Source organism: Marmota flaviventris, chromosome 1 (assembly GCF_047511675.1).
Source record: "Marmota flaviventris isolate mMarFla1 chromosome 1, mMarFla1.hap1, whole genome shotgun sequence".
Classification (NCBI taxonomy): Eukaryota; Metazoa; Chordata; class Mammalia; order Rodentia; family Sciuridae; genus Marmota; species Marmota flaviventris.
Window position 1 is genome coordinate 50,295,537 of NC_092498.1, and position 19,249 is coordinate 50,314,785.

The window sequence follows — 19,249 nt, forward strand, 5'->3', positions numbered from 1 at the left end:
TTTCTAAATTCAGTTTTGATATGCTATGCATTTGTTTTGACATGATATAAAATGCAAATTCTCTAGAATATGAGAACAATCACTCTGAGCGTGTATATGTTGGGGCTGTATTTTAATTTGGCTTTGTGTGTGGGAGTGAAGAAATTCAAATTCATTTTTTGTTTCACAAACATCTTGGAACAGCTGTCCACAAGATGCTATGAAAAGATGACATGGATTCTGTCATTATGACAAACTGTTCATATTCGAAAGTTTCATGGTGTAGTATGTATATCCTTTTCTGATAAATGTACAACATTTATGTAATTGTTTCCTTCTGAACAATCAAGATTGAAAAATTGAGTGTCTACTTTTTGAATCAATATTCACTGATAACATTTTAATATTTTATTTGTATTATATAGGTGTAGTACTACAATGTTTTAAATCTGTAGTGAATTATATTTAAGTTGTTAAAAGGAGTATCAGTATTGTTTTCAAGCCAAGATCATCCAATATATTATTTTCCTGACTAATCTCTCTCTTTTTCATGTCTTCTTCTCAAAGTCACATTTAAATATATATGATGTATGATAGTGTAGGTCCCAACTCATGCTTTGTTTATTATGGAATGATGTACTGTCCTATCTATAGGCATCTCTGGGATCCAGTAAAGCATCAAGGTATATTGCATATAATAGGACATCATAGCACACTACCTGGGTGGGATACCATTTGGATTTGCTAGGAATTCTGACTTATGAAATATGATTACTACAAAATAATCTGAAAACAAAAAATGTGAAAATGTTCTATTTTGATCAGATATCGGTAGATGTCAACCTTTGGAACATAGAAATTATAACCTGTTTTAGGAAATCACAGTAATTTAACAATTTAAGTCTCTAAAGAATACTTGGTAAGTCTCAAGGCGCAATTCAGTGGAAACATTACTGTGCTCCTTGGAGGACTTTCTCCTTTGGACATTAAGACTTCCAAGTCGATTGAGCCCATGGTTGAAGGGATGGGAAGTGGTAACTCTGTATATAGGATTTGTGTGCAATAGTGAAAGAGGCCACTCTCAGCTTTACCCTTTTGTTCCCAGCCCTGTTCTGTGAAGACAGGATAGACAATGATGTCCATCAGCCAGCTTTACCCATTATTCTGTGTGTGAGTGACACAGCACCACATATCAGCCAAGGATTTCACGCATGTAGTGCATCTGGTAGGACAGCACTCCAACTGTTGTTATTCCGGTGGTGCCACAACAGATCCTTGAGTAGGCCATTTCATTTCATTTTATCAAGTCAGATATTGATGAGTGAGAGGGGACATTGTAAGATCAGTATGTTTTGTGAAGATGAACTCACTCCCCCACTTCCTTTTCTATGAAGGAAAGTACCACATACTATATCTCATACTATAAGTACCACATACTATATTCTCTGGGAAGGTAATATAGTGTGTGATACCATAGTGATGAGTTAGGTTTTCTGAAGGTTCATGAGTGACTATGTGGACAGAAACACTAAAAGCAGATAAGACAAATCCATATGCTGTTAAGTATCCATCTTCATGAGAACAAATTTCTGTTCACTCTATAATGAAAAGGATTAAATATAATGAAACAGCCACTGGATGAACTGCTGGTTTCTCTGTGGAATGTTATCATCTTGTGGTCTATTATTTCCTTATGCTATTGGTAGATCAGGCATGCAATGGTGATGATAGGCAAGTGAGCCTTGGTGAGGAAAAATCTGAGTTGTTAAGTCTATAGATATGCTCCATCCATATCAGGACTGTCCCTTAGTAAATGGGTCCACTGAGCATGCACCAGCAAAGTCAGCAAAAGAAGCTGACATCCATCACAGGAAGAATCATTTTGTTCACTTAATTAGTGATCATCTCCTCAGTAGTGAGTACTCCTGGAACACACTGGACAGGGTGTGTCTACCCACATGTCTCCCCAGTACTGCTTGTCCCCAATTTTCTAATAGTCTTTCTATATCTCTTGTCAGTTGATCAACTTTTCAGCCACTATCATGGAACTATGTAGATCTATACTACCAACCATCTTCTATTCCCCCCAAAAAAGGTAACCAGCCAGGCATGGTGGTGCATGCCTATAATCCCAGCAGCTCAGGAGGCTGAAGGAGGATGATCATAAGTCCGAAGCCAGCCTCAGCCTCAGTAACTTAGCAAGGCCCTAAGCAACTTGGCAAGACCCTAACTCAAAATAGATTTTAAAAAAAAGGGGCTGGGGCTGGGGCTCAGTGGTTGAGCACCCCTGAATTTAAAAATAAAAAAAGGAAGAAGAAGGTAACCAGATACCAGATATATCACCTGAGATTTATTTACTGAAGGGCATCTAGGTTGCTTCCACAGTTTAGCTATTGTGAATTGTGCTGCTATAAACACTGATGTGGCTGTGATAAATGATGTTCTTACCTTTTCTCCCAAATTTCAAGATTCGTGGTTCCAACAGCTATTGAATCTATCATTAGTTATGTTATTTACTTCTCAAATTCAGTCACAGCCTGCCTGAATTCTATTATCTAAAGAATGAATTTTAAAGTTAATCTGCATGAACTTATATATTAAGTAGTAATGAGAAGAGAAACATAAAATGATTAGTATATACATATAACAAGCAAAGAGAAAACAAACAAAGCTACCAAAGTCCTCATTTCTATAATTGGTTCCAAAGTTTTAGTTGGATTAGTCAACCAAAGCTGGTCAGAATTCTTTACCTCCTGTCAGAACCCAAATCTTCACTTCTGAAAGGTCAAGTCCTCATTCACCTTGCCTTATTTGATTGCTGTAGCTCTCGATTAACCTTTACTTTGGGACAAAGAAGTTTTCAAAGGCCCCCAAAGAATACTGAGTTCCATATATAATTCTCTATATCCACACTGCGTAGTATCCACTTGATTTCTTCCTAGAAATTGAAATTCATCACTCTAGCCAGTGTGGCGGGTTTCTCAATTCTCTCAAAGGACTTGTCTCCCACCCTCTTGCATACACTAAGACTTGAAGACTGCTTGCTACTTCAAGCTTGCTAGGCTCAGTATATAAATAGCACCCAACTGTGCACCAGCATGACAGCAAGACAACCAGGGTTCCTCTGGATTACGACGGAGAACAGGAGAGTCGAGAAACCTGAGGTAAGGCAATGAAGCCTCGCTGCTGACTCTGATTTGTGAAGCTAAATGAATGTGATTTTGTTAATGGAAACAGTATATTGGTAGGTATATGTAAAGAGCTGGGAAGGTATAGCCTTGCTCCAATAAAGATGCCACACCTGTGACCACAACTGCAATTGGTATCATCATCTGATTAACTTTACGCTATGCCATAGCCTTCCTTTAAGACCTGATTAGGATTGACACCAGCCTAAGGCACAGCTAAATGGGAATATGGTGGGAATCATTACCTCTCCAGTATTTGGTGGCATCTGTTCCCTCATGCATGCTGTATTATTTTGGTTTATTCTTTCTGTGAGAGGAAGAGATTGAAGTAGTTTCAAGGGCTTTTTTTTCCCCCCTACTATTATAATAGGAACCCTCACACATGAGTCACAAAATGTATGGCAATATTGTCAGTAAAAAAAAAAAAAAGTATACATTTCCCACTTTATTTTCTTGGATTGGGGAAATAAACATAGAATAAGTCGATGATCATCATGCACCCATTACTGAATGTATTTAGACCAATAACTGATCTATCGACTAGATATCACATACCCCTTTTCTGTCCAGCAGGCCATAGGATGTTTTGAATCTCTGGAGATCAGAGTCATTTCAAAGCCAGTATCTAAGAACACTTATAAGGTCTGGGTATTTACCTTTCCCCAGGGCATTGTCCCCTGGTAAAAAATACTGAAAATGGCCTGTAGGAACATTCACCGTAAACATCTATAAGTGTGCAGAAGCCAACCTTTCCGTCCATTCAGAAGCTCTGGGTCTGTGAAGTGGTTTAAGTCTGAGAATTCTGCAAAGATTATGATTCCCCACTTCAACACCCAGAGGCAGAGACTGGGACAATGAAGCCAAAAAAGCAGGCAACAGTGAGAGCCATCAGAAGCTGTTAGACACAAGGGAAGGTTCTACCCAGGAGGGGGAACGTAACTCTGCAAATTGATTTCAGACTGCTGGCCCCTAAAAACTGTGAGAAAATATATTTCTGTTATTTTAAGCTAAGTTCATCACAACTTGTTATAATGACCCTAGGAAACGAATACATTTCCTTCCTATAAATTTGATCATCAATATTATAAATTATCATTGTGATAAATTCCTAGAGGATCAAGCCACTCTGTCTCTTGGGCCTTTGTTTTTGGTTTTAGGGTGGTAAGAGCACTCAAAATCTACCTTCTTAACATTTTTTTAGTACACAATAAATATAGCATCGTTGTCTGCAGACATGTATCTGCACAGCATATCTCTGGAACTTACTCATATTTCATAAATGAAATTTTATACCCATTGATTAGCACCTTCAGTTTCCCCCTTCCCCACCAGCTGGCAGCACCCACACTTCTGTTTTTTGCCTCTTTAATTATTTCAGATACCTCATATAAATGGACCCTTCAGTCTTTGTCCTGTCTGGTTGACTTATTTCACTTAGCATAATGTCCTCAAGGTTCATCCATACTATCAATTATTGCAAGATTTCTTTTTCTAAGACTGAATAGTATTTCACTGTATATATGTACAACTTTTTAAAATGTGTTCATTCAATGATAAACATTCACATTGTTTCCTTATTTTGGCATGTGAATAATGTTACAGTGAACGTGAGAGTGAGTGCCAAAATTTCTTTAAAATCTGAATTTCAATTTTTTTTATAAATACCCAGAAATTGGACTGTTGGATCATATGGTAGTTCTACTTTCAATTTTTGAAGAAACTTCCCAATGTTTTCCATTGCAACTGTATCATTTTGCATTCCCACAAGGGGGGTGCAAGGGTTCCAATTTCTGTAAAACCGTCACTGATATTTGTTGTATTTTAAATTTTTTGTCCCTAGGACACTTCTTATAACTCAACTTACTTCTTCTCTTACATTTAAGCTTCACCCCCAAACCCCCAACTTCCCTATCACATTATTCCCACTAAATCAGATTATCAAATTCAAATTTCAGCATACCTATTGTCATCTTAAGACTACAGGGACCGGCCATCACAGAGATTTTCAATGATGCTGGTAATCCACTCACCAAGGCATTTCTTGAACTTCATGCCTCAATAAGATATTTCTAGAAAGTGTCTGGGAAGGTTTCACATGAAAGATCCACACTTCAACCATGCATCATCTTCCTGAACTTTTATGTTTTCCAGGGAATTTCTGGCATCTCAAGCTCATTAGATTAGGCCACTTTTGACACTCTAGGCTACTTACTGTAGCCTCAGCTCAGACTGCTCACATATCTGAGGAATATATGGACAACATCCTTGTTGGGGTGTGGTATAATAAAATATGTAGCATGTGGTAGTGCCATGGTTACCTAAATTACCACCAGCAGTAGCACAGTATGGGGTGCAGATGGAGAATAAAGCACAAGGAGATCAAATACTTCAAGCACATAGTCACTTTGATGACAAAGATTATGGCAAGGAGTGAGTCTTTCTTACCTTAAAGGAGACTCAAAAAGAAAAGGATAAGTTGAAAGTTTTGAATGGTCATTTTAAGGCCCTGATTTAAAAAAAAAAATCAGAATGTCTTTGCAACAACTACAAAGAAATTCCTTATTTTCTGTATATGTAGGGCAGATGTGACTGACGATTAAGTCGAGAGACTGACTGTAAGGTTTACAGAGCTGTTCTGTCAATTAAATCTGCACTCCTAACAGATCTCATTCTACATTAAGGATACTGATTCAAAGTGTGGCCTCATATGAATTAGCTGTACACTGAAGAGCTCTAACATCTTGGCATTTCTTATCAAGAGTCCCGAGAGTAAGTGTAAGAGTATATCCCTAAGGATATTAGACTAAAAATAATAAAGTAAGAGATTATGTCAAGCCAAATATATGTTCTTACCTAGAATTCAGAACTTAACATATAGGCTTGAGGCCCAGAAAATTGCTGGATATGTAGACTAGCCCTCAAACACTGGATCTCCTTCTGCACCCCATGCTGTGCCACCACCGATGATAATTTGAGTAACCATGTTGCTGACACATGCTGCGTTATTATCATTATCCCCCACCAGCAAGGAGGATGCCCATATGTTCCTCAAATGTGGAGCAATCCAAGCCGAGGATTCCATTTTAAGGTTGGTCTCCTGGGATCAATTTCTGCTTTAGTCAGGATCTACCAGGAACCAGTTGGTATACTCAGGCTATTTAGTTTGAGAAGCATGTTAATAACAAGACTGTTTACAAAGGAGAAGACATTATTTAAGGAAACCAGCAAGAAAAAGTAAACTAGCTACAAAAAGAAAGACACTCACTTGTGAACTAAAGGAGAAAAGGGAAAGAACGATTTCCAGAATCCAAAGTTGAAGTGAGGGAGGGATGATCACCCAACTGGAGCCATGGGCTTGGGCAGAGAAAAGCAGCCACCAGTGACAGATCAAGAAACAGATGGGAAATAAATACCCACCCTCTGACTTTCTCTCAGGCCTCAAATCACCTTTCCAGCCCTGTCAATTTTACTCCAGACTTCTGTTCCTACATTGCTGTCAGCAGCTTCACCCATGAGTCAATAGGGGAATCCCTAAATTCTTTATTTACCCCTATCTATCTCCCCCTTGCTTCCCAGCCCTTATTTCTCAGAGCTGTCAAATTCTCACTGTCTTGCGGGAAAATCTGGTTACTTGTGTTCCAGTGTAAACTTGCATATGTCTGTGTTAAATTGTTGTCATTTTATCAGTGACCAAAATGTCCCCAATCTATTATGGCATTTGCTGGTAAAGGGACGGAGCAGGAGAATATCATGCTAAGCAAAATAAGCCAATCCCAAAGAACCAAAAGCTGAATGTTTTCTCTGATATGCAGCTGCTAATTCACAATGGGGGCGGGGGTAGGGAAAATAGAGGTATTTGGATTAGACAGAGGGAAATGGAGGGAGGGGAGAGGGATTAGAGTAGGAAGGATAACAGAATGAATCGTACATTATTACCCTATGTGTGCATATGATTATAGGACCAGTGTGATTCTACCTCATATACAACTAGAAGATGAGAAGTTATACTCCATTTATGTATGATGTGTCAAAAATGCATCCATGTATAATTAATTAGAACAATTTTTTTTAAATGTCCCTAATCTAGTCCCCTCTGTAATATGTTGTTTAGAAAGTTCCCAAAATGTCTGGATTGTGTACAAAAATGACAAGTGTTATATCACTTTCCTCTCTGATGTTCAGTTCCTTAACAATGGCAATGCAAGGTGCTTTTGCTAAGAAAAAGTGTAGACATTCTAGAAAATGTTATCAAATATGCATACAGAATGAAATTCTTGATCACTTAACTTAAAAGAACAGCTTCATTAATTGCTGATTAGAATTGGGAGGAAATTTTACATTTTTCTATAATTGTGAGTGAAATGCTGCTGTTTGAATTATAGACCTTCATGTTTAGTTCCCTCTCTGTGTTGATAGTTTCTCTCCATCCTCCAGATCTACTCCAACCCTTTATCCTCCTTGCTCTTTGTCCTGAAGCATATGACTTCTGACCACTCCTCTTCCAGCTTTCCCCTTGGGTTCTGCTTATGGGAAACCCAAGCACACTGGAGGAAGGGAAATTTGAAATGGGGTGGTTTTTTTTTCTTTCTCCATGAGATCACCCAAAGCTGGCAGTGCCATGGATAGTCTGTCACTGATCCTCTCCAAAGCCTTCTGTGCACTCTTTCTTTTCTGAGTTCCCAGGTTTCCCCCGCTGGGGTTCCTTTGAGAGAAGAGGTAGATTCTGCACACCTCAAACTGGACCTGGGTTCTGACACTATTTCCCTATACTCCACCCACATTTTATAATAGGTCCTCTTCTGAAGTGATGGTATTTTAAATGTGCCATCTCTTTCTTGTTAAGACTGATATACAACTGTGCATATACCACTGAGCCCTGACAAACATGTGGTCCAGGTCATTCTTCTGGGCTGTTGTGTCGGACTTGATCATATCTATTCTTGCCAAAGAGTTTCACCATTGCCCCATGGGGAGTTATTTTTCTCATAGAATAGTAGCTCCACTATTTGCCTTGTTTACAAAATTAAATGCAGGTTATTATGTCTGTGTTTACAAATAGTTTTAGTTATTTTACTGGGATTTTAAGAAAGAAGATAAAAGTAGATATTAAAAGACAAAGATAGAATTCCTATATTGAAATAGTCTTTCATCCTACTTATAGAGTTTCAAGAAAGAGAATTCTCTGACTACTCTCCTACAATTATATTTTATCTTAAATAAATTATTTGCATTAAATGTTAGGCCTTGTTTTTGTTTGGATGTTGTATTTTAACTCTAAAGCATTTACTTTTTTTTTAATTTAGCGTGAAAAAATTTAAAACTAAAGGTTCTCTTTAAATTATTCATTTCAGTAACAGTTTAAAACTAATGCCTAACAAAGAAACATTTATAGAGATGTTTTCTCTTCACACAATTTATCATACTATGAAAAACAAAATATAATTAAAATTAATAAAAAGATAAAATTCCATTTCCATATCATGCAACTACTGTATTACTCTCTTAGCAGTGGATGAAAAGGTTTGTCATCAAACAAGTATTTCTGGATCCTCTAAGAATGAGGCCCATTGACTTTTATAATTTTAGGTGATGTATCAGTATAATATTTTTTTCTGATCTCATTAAATTCTCCATGATCAAGTATATAGGAAGCCAATGCTGGAATCTGAGAAAAGTAGTTCTTAGCCAGGATATGTTTGTGTTTGATCTTGTGGATAAATACTTGTCCATATTCCTGAAAAGAAAAGAAAATTAAATTATATTAAAAGTCACCACAGATATATGTCATTAGGTAAAAATGTTGCTGTGTCTCAGTGTCTTTGTTTAAAAGTTCATTATCCACAGAATACAGGTTTGTTGCCTGTTTTCTCTTACTTTGTGTTATTTTTCAGGGCTCACTGTATGATGTTTCAAACTAGAAGCCTTCCCCGAGTCTTCTTCTGGCCTCTCAAGTCCAAACCACTGCAAGTTACCTATCTAATATTCATTCTCTTTTCCATTTTTAGGTACAGGCTTAGTTTTATATAGGGTTAGATGTTCCCAACTTTCTGGTCTTTATTCAAGCTAGGAATTGCCATGTAACAAGTAACAAATTTATATTTACACACACACACACACACACACACACACACAGTTTGGCTACAGAAAAGTTTTTTGAAGAGATTTTTAAGAATGGGAAGACTCACGTATTAAGCATATTTAGTCCTTGACCATACTTGGGGTCAGATATAATGTAATTTATGCCAATTTATGACTTAAGAATCCACAAGCATGAGAATGAAAAACAAAGGTTGAAGCTGGCTGAGGAAAATCAGAAGGCCTGAGTTTCCAAGAGCCTGAGTTTCCTACCACACTGGCCTGGGACTGCCAACCTCTGACCTTGCTACATAAAGGAAACTAGACTCACATTTGACAAGTCATGATAAATGGCTCATTCTCATGTTGGGGTTAAGCCTGAAAGCATCCAAAACAATGATGAATCACATTCATTATAATTCTGCATTTTTCTCTAAGCACCTTGCATAATATTTAATACATTCAAAAGTAAATCCTGGTGGGCTGGCATTGTAGCTCAGTGGTGGAGCTCTTGCCTAGCACGTGTAAGGCATTGGGTTCGATCCTCAGCGCCACATATAAATATAATAAAGATACTGTGTCCATCTACAACTAAAAATGTTTTTTAAAGGTAAATTCTGATTAAATTAATAAACTTCATCTATTCTCTTTATTACTCTTATTTTCTTTTCAACCAATCACCTGTACATTACTTTCTGAGAGTAAGAAATTCTCCCACTAAAAATCTCTTTATACGGTCAAATCTAAGGTAAAGTCAGCCCTGGGGAAAAAGGGCCAATGGATTTGGTATTCATTTTTCTTAATTGGTTCTTTTTAGTTATACATGACAATAGAATATACAATGGCTAGTATTTTTACAGAAAGTTTTATATAGAAATATCCTAGATTTTTTTAAAGTTTCCTCTTTACAGAAAAATTTAGTAGATAAATACTTGTCCTTGGCACTAATCTAATTTTGTTCCAACGTTTGTCCGTATTTCATCCAAGGAAAACTAAAACATTTCTGTGTTGCTAGGTTAATGTATACATGTATAAAATCTTGTAGATTCCAAAGTATCCTTACAAATCTAAAAATTAAAAAAGATGAGCCAAGTATATTAGGGTATATGCATTCAAGGAAATATTAAGTTACTCTTTAAAAATAATATAATATGGAAAGTAACCCACTATCTATTGTTAAGCCAACCCAAAAAATCAAGTTACACAGCAATTTTTACATGAAATGAATGAAATTATATATACATACTTTAAGTTAAAAGTATGTGTAAATATATGTGTATATATACATATATGTAGGCATATATATGTGCACACAAATATACTTGCACATAGACACTTTTAGAAAGATTTCATTAAATTGTATATAAGAAATATAAGTTTTCTATGGAATGTGCATATAGGGATGGGTGGATATCAGGAGACTTTTATTCTTTATATTATTTTAACCTGTTCATATACTTAAACCAATAATGCATTGCTCTTCTTACAATTAAAAATAAAATGCACCAAAAAAATTTTAAAATACTGTCATTTTATATACATAGTTACTACCCAAGTTGATTCATGCACAACACTAAGCTGAGAGCTTAGAGTTTTTTCCTGTGATGAGATAACATTATCTCCTTTTTATAGATGAGAAAACTGGGTCATCAAGACATTAGCAACCTTCCCCAAATCTAACTCATAAAGGAGAATGCCAGAATTCAAAGACAGGGCTGCTTTCGTTCTTTTTACAGATTCCACATTTTTAGATAATCTAAAAATTCATGAAGCAAAGAGGGCAGGTTGTTAGTGAAAAAGCTAGGGAAGAACTGGGTCAGGACTGCTGATTTTTAGTCCACAATTGTTCCTACTCTGGCCAATGTACACACTTTGAGAGATCCATCTGCCTTCCTTAGATTCACAGAACAGAAGTCTTTCTCCATGCCTTTCCTATAACTTGTGAGATTGCAGGGAGTCAAGATTATTTTAAATTTTAAGTTTTTGACTTCCTGAGAAAGCATTTATCTCTGTGCACCAAGGAAATTCTGGAAATTCTTTAACTTGTTATAAAACATACAATATTCTTTAACTAGACCAAATATTACTACTTAAAAGATTATATCAGCCCAAATCATAAAAAAGGCAAACATTTTTAAGTTTGGTTGAAAACCTTCGCTTCGCTTCCAGAAATTCAGAAAGATTGGCACCCTGAAATTAAAAATGCTTGTGAATAGGACATTTAATTTGATACTGCAATAATTTCATTAAATACACAAAGGGAGTTGTGTGGATTAATTGAAGAAGCACTGGAATATCAGCGCTGGGAATGAACTTAAATCTTATTTTGGGTCCTAGATGAAATGATATTGCTAGTATTGGCTATGCTTCCAGTGATTAAATATTTATAAGGCAGCTTAGTTTACTAAATATAACATTTAACACAGCCTCAATTTCTTGCTGCCCTTTCTTTCAATCCCTAGAGTAAAATTTATCTTAGCCTGAATACTTAAGACTCTGAAAATTATTGAAAAAAAAAAAAAGCTAAAACATTTAAGTAGTTTCTCCTTTTATACTAGACAAGTAAACCTACCCCGCTCTAAAAACAAACAGGCAGGGAATAGCACTATTCTAAATGATTATTTGACATCATTTCTTTATTTTCCTTTAGCTGACATCATGCCTGGAATTGAAGGTGCAGCAGTGTAACCAACTGAAGGCAAAGAATCAGTATCAGCCTTGGGATGCTGGGCATGGGTAGTGTAAATGGAGCTCTCTAGGAACTCTTCAGGGGGCCCTCAATTTTGTTCATCAAAATGTTTTACAGATTGCATCTTGTAAGTTATTGAAACTAAATGGTTTTTAATTTTGGCAGTGCTTTCTCCAATCCAAGTTAGAAGCAAAAAAAAAAAAAAAAAAAAAAAAGCCCCATCAGTACTAAAGTACAAAATTATGAACAAAATACATTTGTCAATTGAGTGTACTTTTAGGCAACCTTGTGATAATTATTAATCAACCAAAGGACAGATGCTGAGTTTCATAATACCTTTGTGGTAGTAATATTTACTTAGTTTTTCAATAAGTACTTATTAAAACTCCTAGCCAGTGACAGGCACAATTATGGGTATTAGAGTATAGATGCAAATAAATGAAACAAAATCTTTACCCTCATGGAAATAATTGTGGAATTAATGGGCTTGAACTTGCTGTTAGAAGGTAGTGGCATGATGTTTAGGTATTTTTTCATTCAAATCACTTATCTTTACCTGTTATATGTTATAGCTTCCCTTTGTAATCTAAAAAAATATATTTTTACTGGTACATAATAATTACACAAAATAGTGGAATTCTTTTCTACATATTTGTACATGCACACAATTAAATATAATCTAGTTATTTTAACCTCTGCCTTCCATATCATCCACATGTTTTGTTACTGTTAATCTATAAATTCTGTTTCTTTTTTTTTTAATATTTATTTTTTAGTTTTCGGCGGACACATCTTTGTTTGTATGTGGTGCTGAGGATCGACCCTGGGCCGCACGCACGCCAGGCAAGCGCGCTACCGCTTGAGCCACATCCCCAGCCCCTAGATTCTGTTTCTTAATCCAATGGGGAAGTATTTAAATCAATCATGGAATGCATATAAAGGCAATGAAGTTACCCATGATAATTCCAATGAGTAAATTAACTTCCCAAATAAAGCACAAATTCTTACCTCTTCAATACTTGTTAGCTTAAGATGAGCAACTGCTTCATCTTTGGTGAGAAGAATGCAGTTCCAGGGAGACCACTCCAGGTTTTTATCCCATCTAACCAGGACCAGATCATTGATATCGTCCCAGGCACTGAGAACCGATTGTGAGGCCCAGATGTTTTCCATCAAGTACTGAATATCCTGTAGCTGCAGGTCAAAATAAGTTTGAAAGGCAATTTTGTTTTCTTCTAAATAAAGAATTTTGAAGATCTAATTAAATTATGTTCAGTTTATTTTTTAATGCAAATATCATTCATAAGGTGTCACAGGAATACAGCTCCTTATATTTTGCCTAAACTATATTACTAGTCTTAATTCATGACCCTAACCTAGAGTAAGCTGTATATTTCTTCCAGTATGCTAATTTTGCCTTAATATAATCACTGTAATGCCTTAATATTGCCTTAGTAAGCATATGATGTTCAATTCTTTCAAAAACTTGTTAGAAACTATCATCCTCAGGGCCATGGTAGGACTCTCGTAAGAATTTTTACTGCCATTTTATAAATAAGAAAGCTGATATTTAATAAAGATGAAATAATTTCTTAGTGTTAGTTTAAAATATTTTGTTGTTTTACTGAAAAAAAAAGGGAAAGGTGGTGAAACAAAATAGTGTTTAAAAGTTTTTTAAAATTTTAAATCATATTAGCTAAAATTCTTGGAATAACTTTTTATCATGAGGCTGCATCTAATTGTCAGGGAGATACAAGCTTTACAAAGTACAAGCACTGCAAAAAGAACCATTATTTTTAAATTTATGTGTAAAAGCAGGAATCTTTTCTGTAAGATCAGCGATAAAACCTAAACAAATTTATCAAAGTTAAAAAAAAAAGATTTTTTTCACCATAAACACCTACAGTATTTCTTAAATGGATCATTCAATATATTAAGCTCAACTAATACAATCTCGCTTTTACTTAATTTTAAAAAAGACAATATTATCACAGCTGCTATGAAAAAGAAATCTATGGGGCTTTAAAATTAACACTTTGTACAGTTTTACTTATATTCAAAATTTGTGCCTTGCTCATATTTTTGTTTTTATTTTCCTCAATTGTATTAATAATTTCAAAATTGAACCCAAAAGAATGAAGTATTTACTTGTATGTAAATGTGAACTGTGCACATGATCAATGTGATTGGCAACTTCTAAGAACTGCCTTATATGCAACACTACGGCTGGGGCTATAACTCAGTGCTAGCGCACTTGCCTGGCAAATATGAGGCACTGGGTTCGATTCTCAGCACCACATATAAATAAATAATAAATAAATAAATAAAGGTCTATCAACAACTTAAATATTTAAAATAAAAAAAGAGCAACACTATTGTTTACTATATTAGATGGTCTCTGCATGGATTACAGATGAACTACGTGACCACTAACACACTCAGTTTCTTTCTCTAAATAGAACCTGGACTTTCTACATATCTTAGCTTTCATCTTTTTACATTACTTGGCATTGTGTCCAAATTCAGTCTATGCTGATCTTTACCAATGCCCCTGACTTTCCTATTTACTTGATCAGAAAGTTCAAGCAGTCATATGCCTGCTAATAATATTACTGAACTAAATACTAATCAAAATTATTTCCCTTGCAAGAGGGAAAAGAGCAATTGGGCACCCATATTTGTGTAGTAATCCTGGACATTAGAAAAGTAAGGTAAGATGACCCAAACCCTACAGATGTACAGTATTCAAATTAAATTACAACTCATGGACACTATTCTGAACAGAAAGGCAATAATCTCTTAGGATGTTTTCTGAGATGTCCACTTTTGTGATATTAATTTTACATCAACTTGATGGGACCTCAAGATTTCTAGATATTTGGTTGATCAGCATTCTGAGTGCTTCTATAAGGGATTTGATTAACATTTAAATCAGTAGACTGAGTAAAGCAGATTGCCCTCTGTAATATGGATGGGTCTCATCAAGTCAGCTGAAGTCCTGAAGAAAACGAAAGGTTGACCCTCCCCCCAAGTAAGAACTCTCCCACCTGACAGCCTGTGAACTAGACTCCAGCTCTTCCTAGTTATGCAGCCTGCTGTTCTTCAGATTTGATCTAGGACACTGGCTTGCATATTGTGGAGTGGCCAGCCTCCATAGTCATGTGAACAAATTCTTTATAATAAATCTATCTAATATATAATATGAAATGTTGAGATGGCACTTACAGGTGAGTTATAGTAAAGCCCTAATCTAAGATTTCCAAAATAGTAACATCAACAATTCTTTAAGAAAAGCACATAAAAATTTGAGCCCTGAAGTAAACATCATCTTTATTTTTTAAAAATGTTAACTCTGTTGGAATACACACACACACACACACACACACACACACATTGGAATATGGATATCATATATATAGCATTTATGTATATATAGAGTGTGTATGTGTATATATACATGTGTGTATACACACACACACACACACACACACTCATTTTTCAATTTGTTTTTCAAACTCTGGATTGCTACCTCTGGGTGACACGAAATTCTCTAAACAGAAATCAGAATAAGCAGTTTGAATTAAATAGAAAATATCAGAGGACATCCACAGTGGTAAAGTAAACACTATTTCAGAAAACTGTTATTTCTGAGGCAGTACAGTATACATTTAAATGGAGGGACTCTGGGAACCAGTCTGCCTAGGTTTCTGTTCTCGTGCTGGTACTTACTAGTATAAAATTGGGGCAAGTCAGCTAAACTCTCAGTGCTTCAGTTTCTTCATCTGCAGAATGGAAATAATTCCTATTTTGATAGTATTATTTGTGTTGAGTGAATGAATATATAAAGTGTACAGAGTATGTAAGCACTATTTGAATGATGGTTATTATTACTGTCATTATTATCATGGGTGTCTGTACTAGGTTGTGACAGATTGTGAGCAAGTGCTTGAAAGTTAATGATTTAGCAGTTTTGAACAAAGCACACTACATTTGGAAGATATTTTTTAACTCTAACTTTGCATAGAATATATTGCCTCATTTCCTATTTGGCATTAAATATAATTTAGTTAATTTTAATTAAAGATTTTATAGAAAATTTTACTTGACAGTTTATAAAACAAATATCCTATTGAGATCACCAGTGCTTTTTATGACTCACTTTTATTAATATATTGCTAATGTTGGGTGCTATAGTTTAGATCTGAAATGTCTCCAAAAGGCCCATGTGTTAAAAGATTTGGACCCAACTTAGCACTCTTGGGAGGTGCTAGAAACTTTAGAAGGTGGACCCCATTGGGAGGTGTTAGGTCACTGGGATTATGTCCGCAAAGGGAATTGTGAGTCCTCAGTCTCTTCTTCAAATCTCTCCCCTCTCTCTGCTTCTTAGACACTATTGAAGCCAGATTTAAAGTTAGGTAGTCAGTGTAGTTAGGTAAATCGGGTCTAATATCGAGTGAAATCTAAAATGGAGACCATGCGGAGAATGACTCAGGGAAAACACAGGACAACTCATGGAATGTTAATGAAGTCCCTAAAAGGCCCTAGGCCAAAGTCCACCTCAAAGAAATGTTAATGAACAGCCCCCAGCAAAAAGGTGCTGACTCAGAAGTCCTTCCTGACCAGATTACTTCTTTGGCCCACCTGTGTCCCACCCCTGGGGCCTTCCCACCTACATTCCATCACTGAAAGAACTATAAAAAGGGGAGACAACATCCCTTCCACGGATTCCACCTCTTGGGTCCCCTTCTTCCTCCGGGAGAAGTCTTTTCTGCTGTCCTTTAATAAACTTCTAATTTCTACTCTGACCTTGCCTCGGTGTTATTCTTCAACATCGGGGAAGCAAGGACTCGTCACCGGTCAACAGCGGTAACACTATGAAGTGAGTAATTTCCTCTCATGTGCTCTTGCTATGATGTGCTGCTTTGCCATAGGCCCAAAACCAACAGCACAAACTAACTATGGATTGAAACCTCTAAAGCATTCAATCCAAATAAACCTTTCCTTTTTATAAGCTGACTGTCTCAAGTATCTTGTTACAGTAATGAAAAACTGACTAATACATTGGGCAAAGTCATTTCATCAATAAATCCTTCTCTTTTTTCATTTTACATATCAAATTCAAATAGTGTCAGGAATTTGATTTTGTAGAACTGAAGACTCCTGTGACCTAGACAACACAATGAAAATCATGGGAAACCCAAAGAGACCGCAGTAGTGGTTAAGTTAGGAATTCAGGTCAAAGTCTCTGATTTCACAGGCCTACTCTATTGCAAAGCTGAGAGTTATTCTTATGAGACAAACTACCAATGGGGTCAATGATCCAATGCAATGGTTTATCCAAAAGAAACTTTTTATTTAGGAAGATAAGTATCCACTCAAAGCTCTTCCCTAAGGTTTGTTTTTGTTGTTTGTTTGTTTGTTCATTTGCTTGTTTGTTCATTTGTTTTATTGCCTATAAGGCTTAGCTTTCACTTTCATATTATTACCATCATAATCACTTTCAGTATATACTAATAATTGCCATCATCTGCCAATACCAGTATGTTTATAAGCAACATCAATTTCTGGAAAAGTGAATCATTCATTCATTCAACAATTATTAAGTGATATACAGTCTTGGCAATGTATCAGGTTACAGAGATATATCATAAGAAGGAGAAAAAAAAAGGAACAACCCTGCCCTCTCAGGATTGATTTACAGTTTAGTCATTAAATGATCTCTCTCTCCCTCTCTCACACACATACATGACTGTAACAATGACATACATACAAAGAAAAGTATACATCTTTAATCATAACTATACATTTCAAGAATTATTTTATGTGAGGGCTAGCTCTGTCTCTTCATAGTTATTTCTGTCATTTTATCTGCTCACACAATCTTTAAAAAAGTCCTCCTCCCCCAGTAACTCTCTTTCATTAGATCATTCAAAAAAATTAACTATAGCTGAAAAAAATTTGTTTTATCTATTCTATTTTTTTAAATTTGTTATTTCTAGATATACATGACAGTAGAGTGTGATTTGACATATTAGACATACATAGAATAAGTATAACTTGTTCCAATTAGGATGCCATTATTGTGGTTGTGTATGATGTGGCATTACATTGGTCACATATTCATATATAAAGATAGGAAAGATATGTCGGATTCATTCTACTGTCTTTTTCTATTCCTAGCCCCTCTTCCCTCTCTTCATTCACCTTTGTCTAGTCCAATGAACTTCTAATCTTTCCTTCCCTTGCTGTGGGTTAGCATCCACATACCAGAGAGAACATTCTGCCTTTGGTTTGGGGGGATTGGCTTATTTCATTTAGCATGATATTCTCTATCTCCATCCATTTACCAGCAAATGCCACAATTCCATTTTTCTTTATGGCTGAAAATATTCAATTGTGTACATATACCACATTTTCTTTATCCATTCATCTGTTGAAGGGCATCTGGGTTGGTTCCATAGCTTGGCTATTGTGCATTGAGTGGCTAAAAACATTCAACTGGTTGTGTCACTGTAGTTTGCTGATTTTAAGTCCTGTGGGTGTAAACTGAGGAGTGGGATAACTGGGTCAAAGGTATTCCATTCCAAGTTTTCTAAGGAATCTCCATATTGCTTTCCAGAGTGTGGCACCAGTTTGCATTCCCATCAGCAATGTATTAAGTGAAACTTTGTCCCCACATCCTACTAACATTTATTGTTATTTGTATTCTTGGCAATTGCCATTCTAACTGGGGTGAGATGGAATCTCTTTACTTATTTATTAACTGTTTTCTCATCTTTTCCTTTCCACCTCTGTAGAACATCAGCTCTGGACATATCATTATGTCTTAAAAAGCTACCTGTGTACACAGCAGGAATTAATAATTCTGTTAAGTGGATAAATTAACAAAAATCTATCCTTATAGAAAACAAAGTATAGTACAAAGTCAAAAATAAAAATTGTAAATGTTTATGAAAAGATTTTAATTACATATAATTATTACAGAAGTCATTTTACACTCATACTTTCCTTTGTGTCCTTGGAAGTTAGTTACTTTGCTGTTTAAAATTTAATAAAAATTTTTAAAAATCTAGCAAGAAACTTTTGGATTTTCACGAAAAAATTCTTTTCATGAATCATCTCTCCTCCCTTTCTAGTTAAGGATCACTGTCATATCAACAGAATTAACCTATTTTGACCTGGCATGATATTCCCATATGAATCGAAAATGAAAATAGGAAAGTAAGATTTTTGGAAAGTCCATGTCTACAATGAAAACAGCATTTTTTTTCTTTTTACAATTTTAATTTTCAAGATGTATTTGTTTTAAAACCTCTCT

The 19,249-nt window shown here is 35.6% G+C and overlaps 1 protein-coding gene across 6 annotated transcripts in view; it reads right to left on the minus strand.

Moving 5' to 3' along the window:
* Window positions 1–8,574: 8,574 nt before the first annotated feature.
* The window catches only part of Iqub (IQ motif and ubiquitin domain containing), a 79,488-nt gene continuing 68,813 nt past the window's right edge, over window positions 8,575–19,249 (minus strand). For all 6 annotated transcript variants that reach the window (XM_071612824.1, XM_071612821.1, XM_071612818.1 and 3 more), the window contains 2 exons: window positions 12,940–13,125; window positions 8,575–8,901 (listed from right to left, as the gene is read on the minus strand). In XM_071612824.1, the coding sequence (XP_071468925.1) occupies window positions 8,719–8,901; window positions 12,940–13,125 (369 nt within the window). In that variant the 3' untranslated portion in view covers window positions 8,575–8,718. The remainder of the gene's footprint in view (window positions 8,902–12,939; window positions 13,126–19,249) is intronic.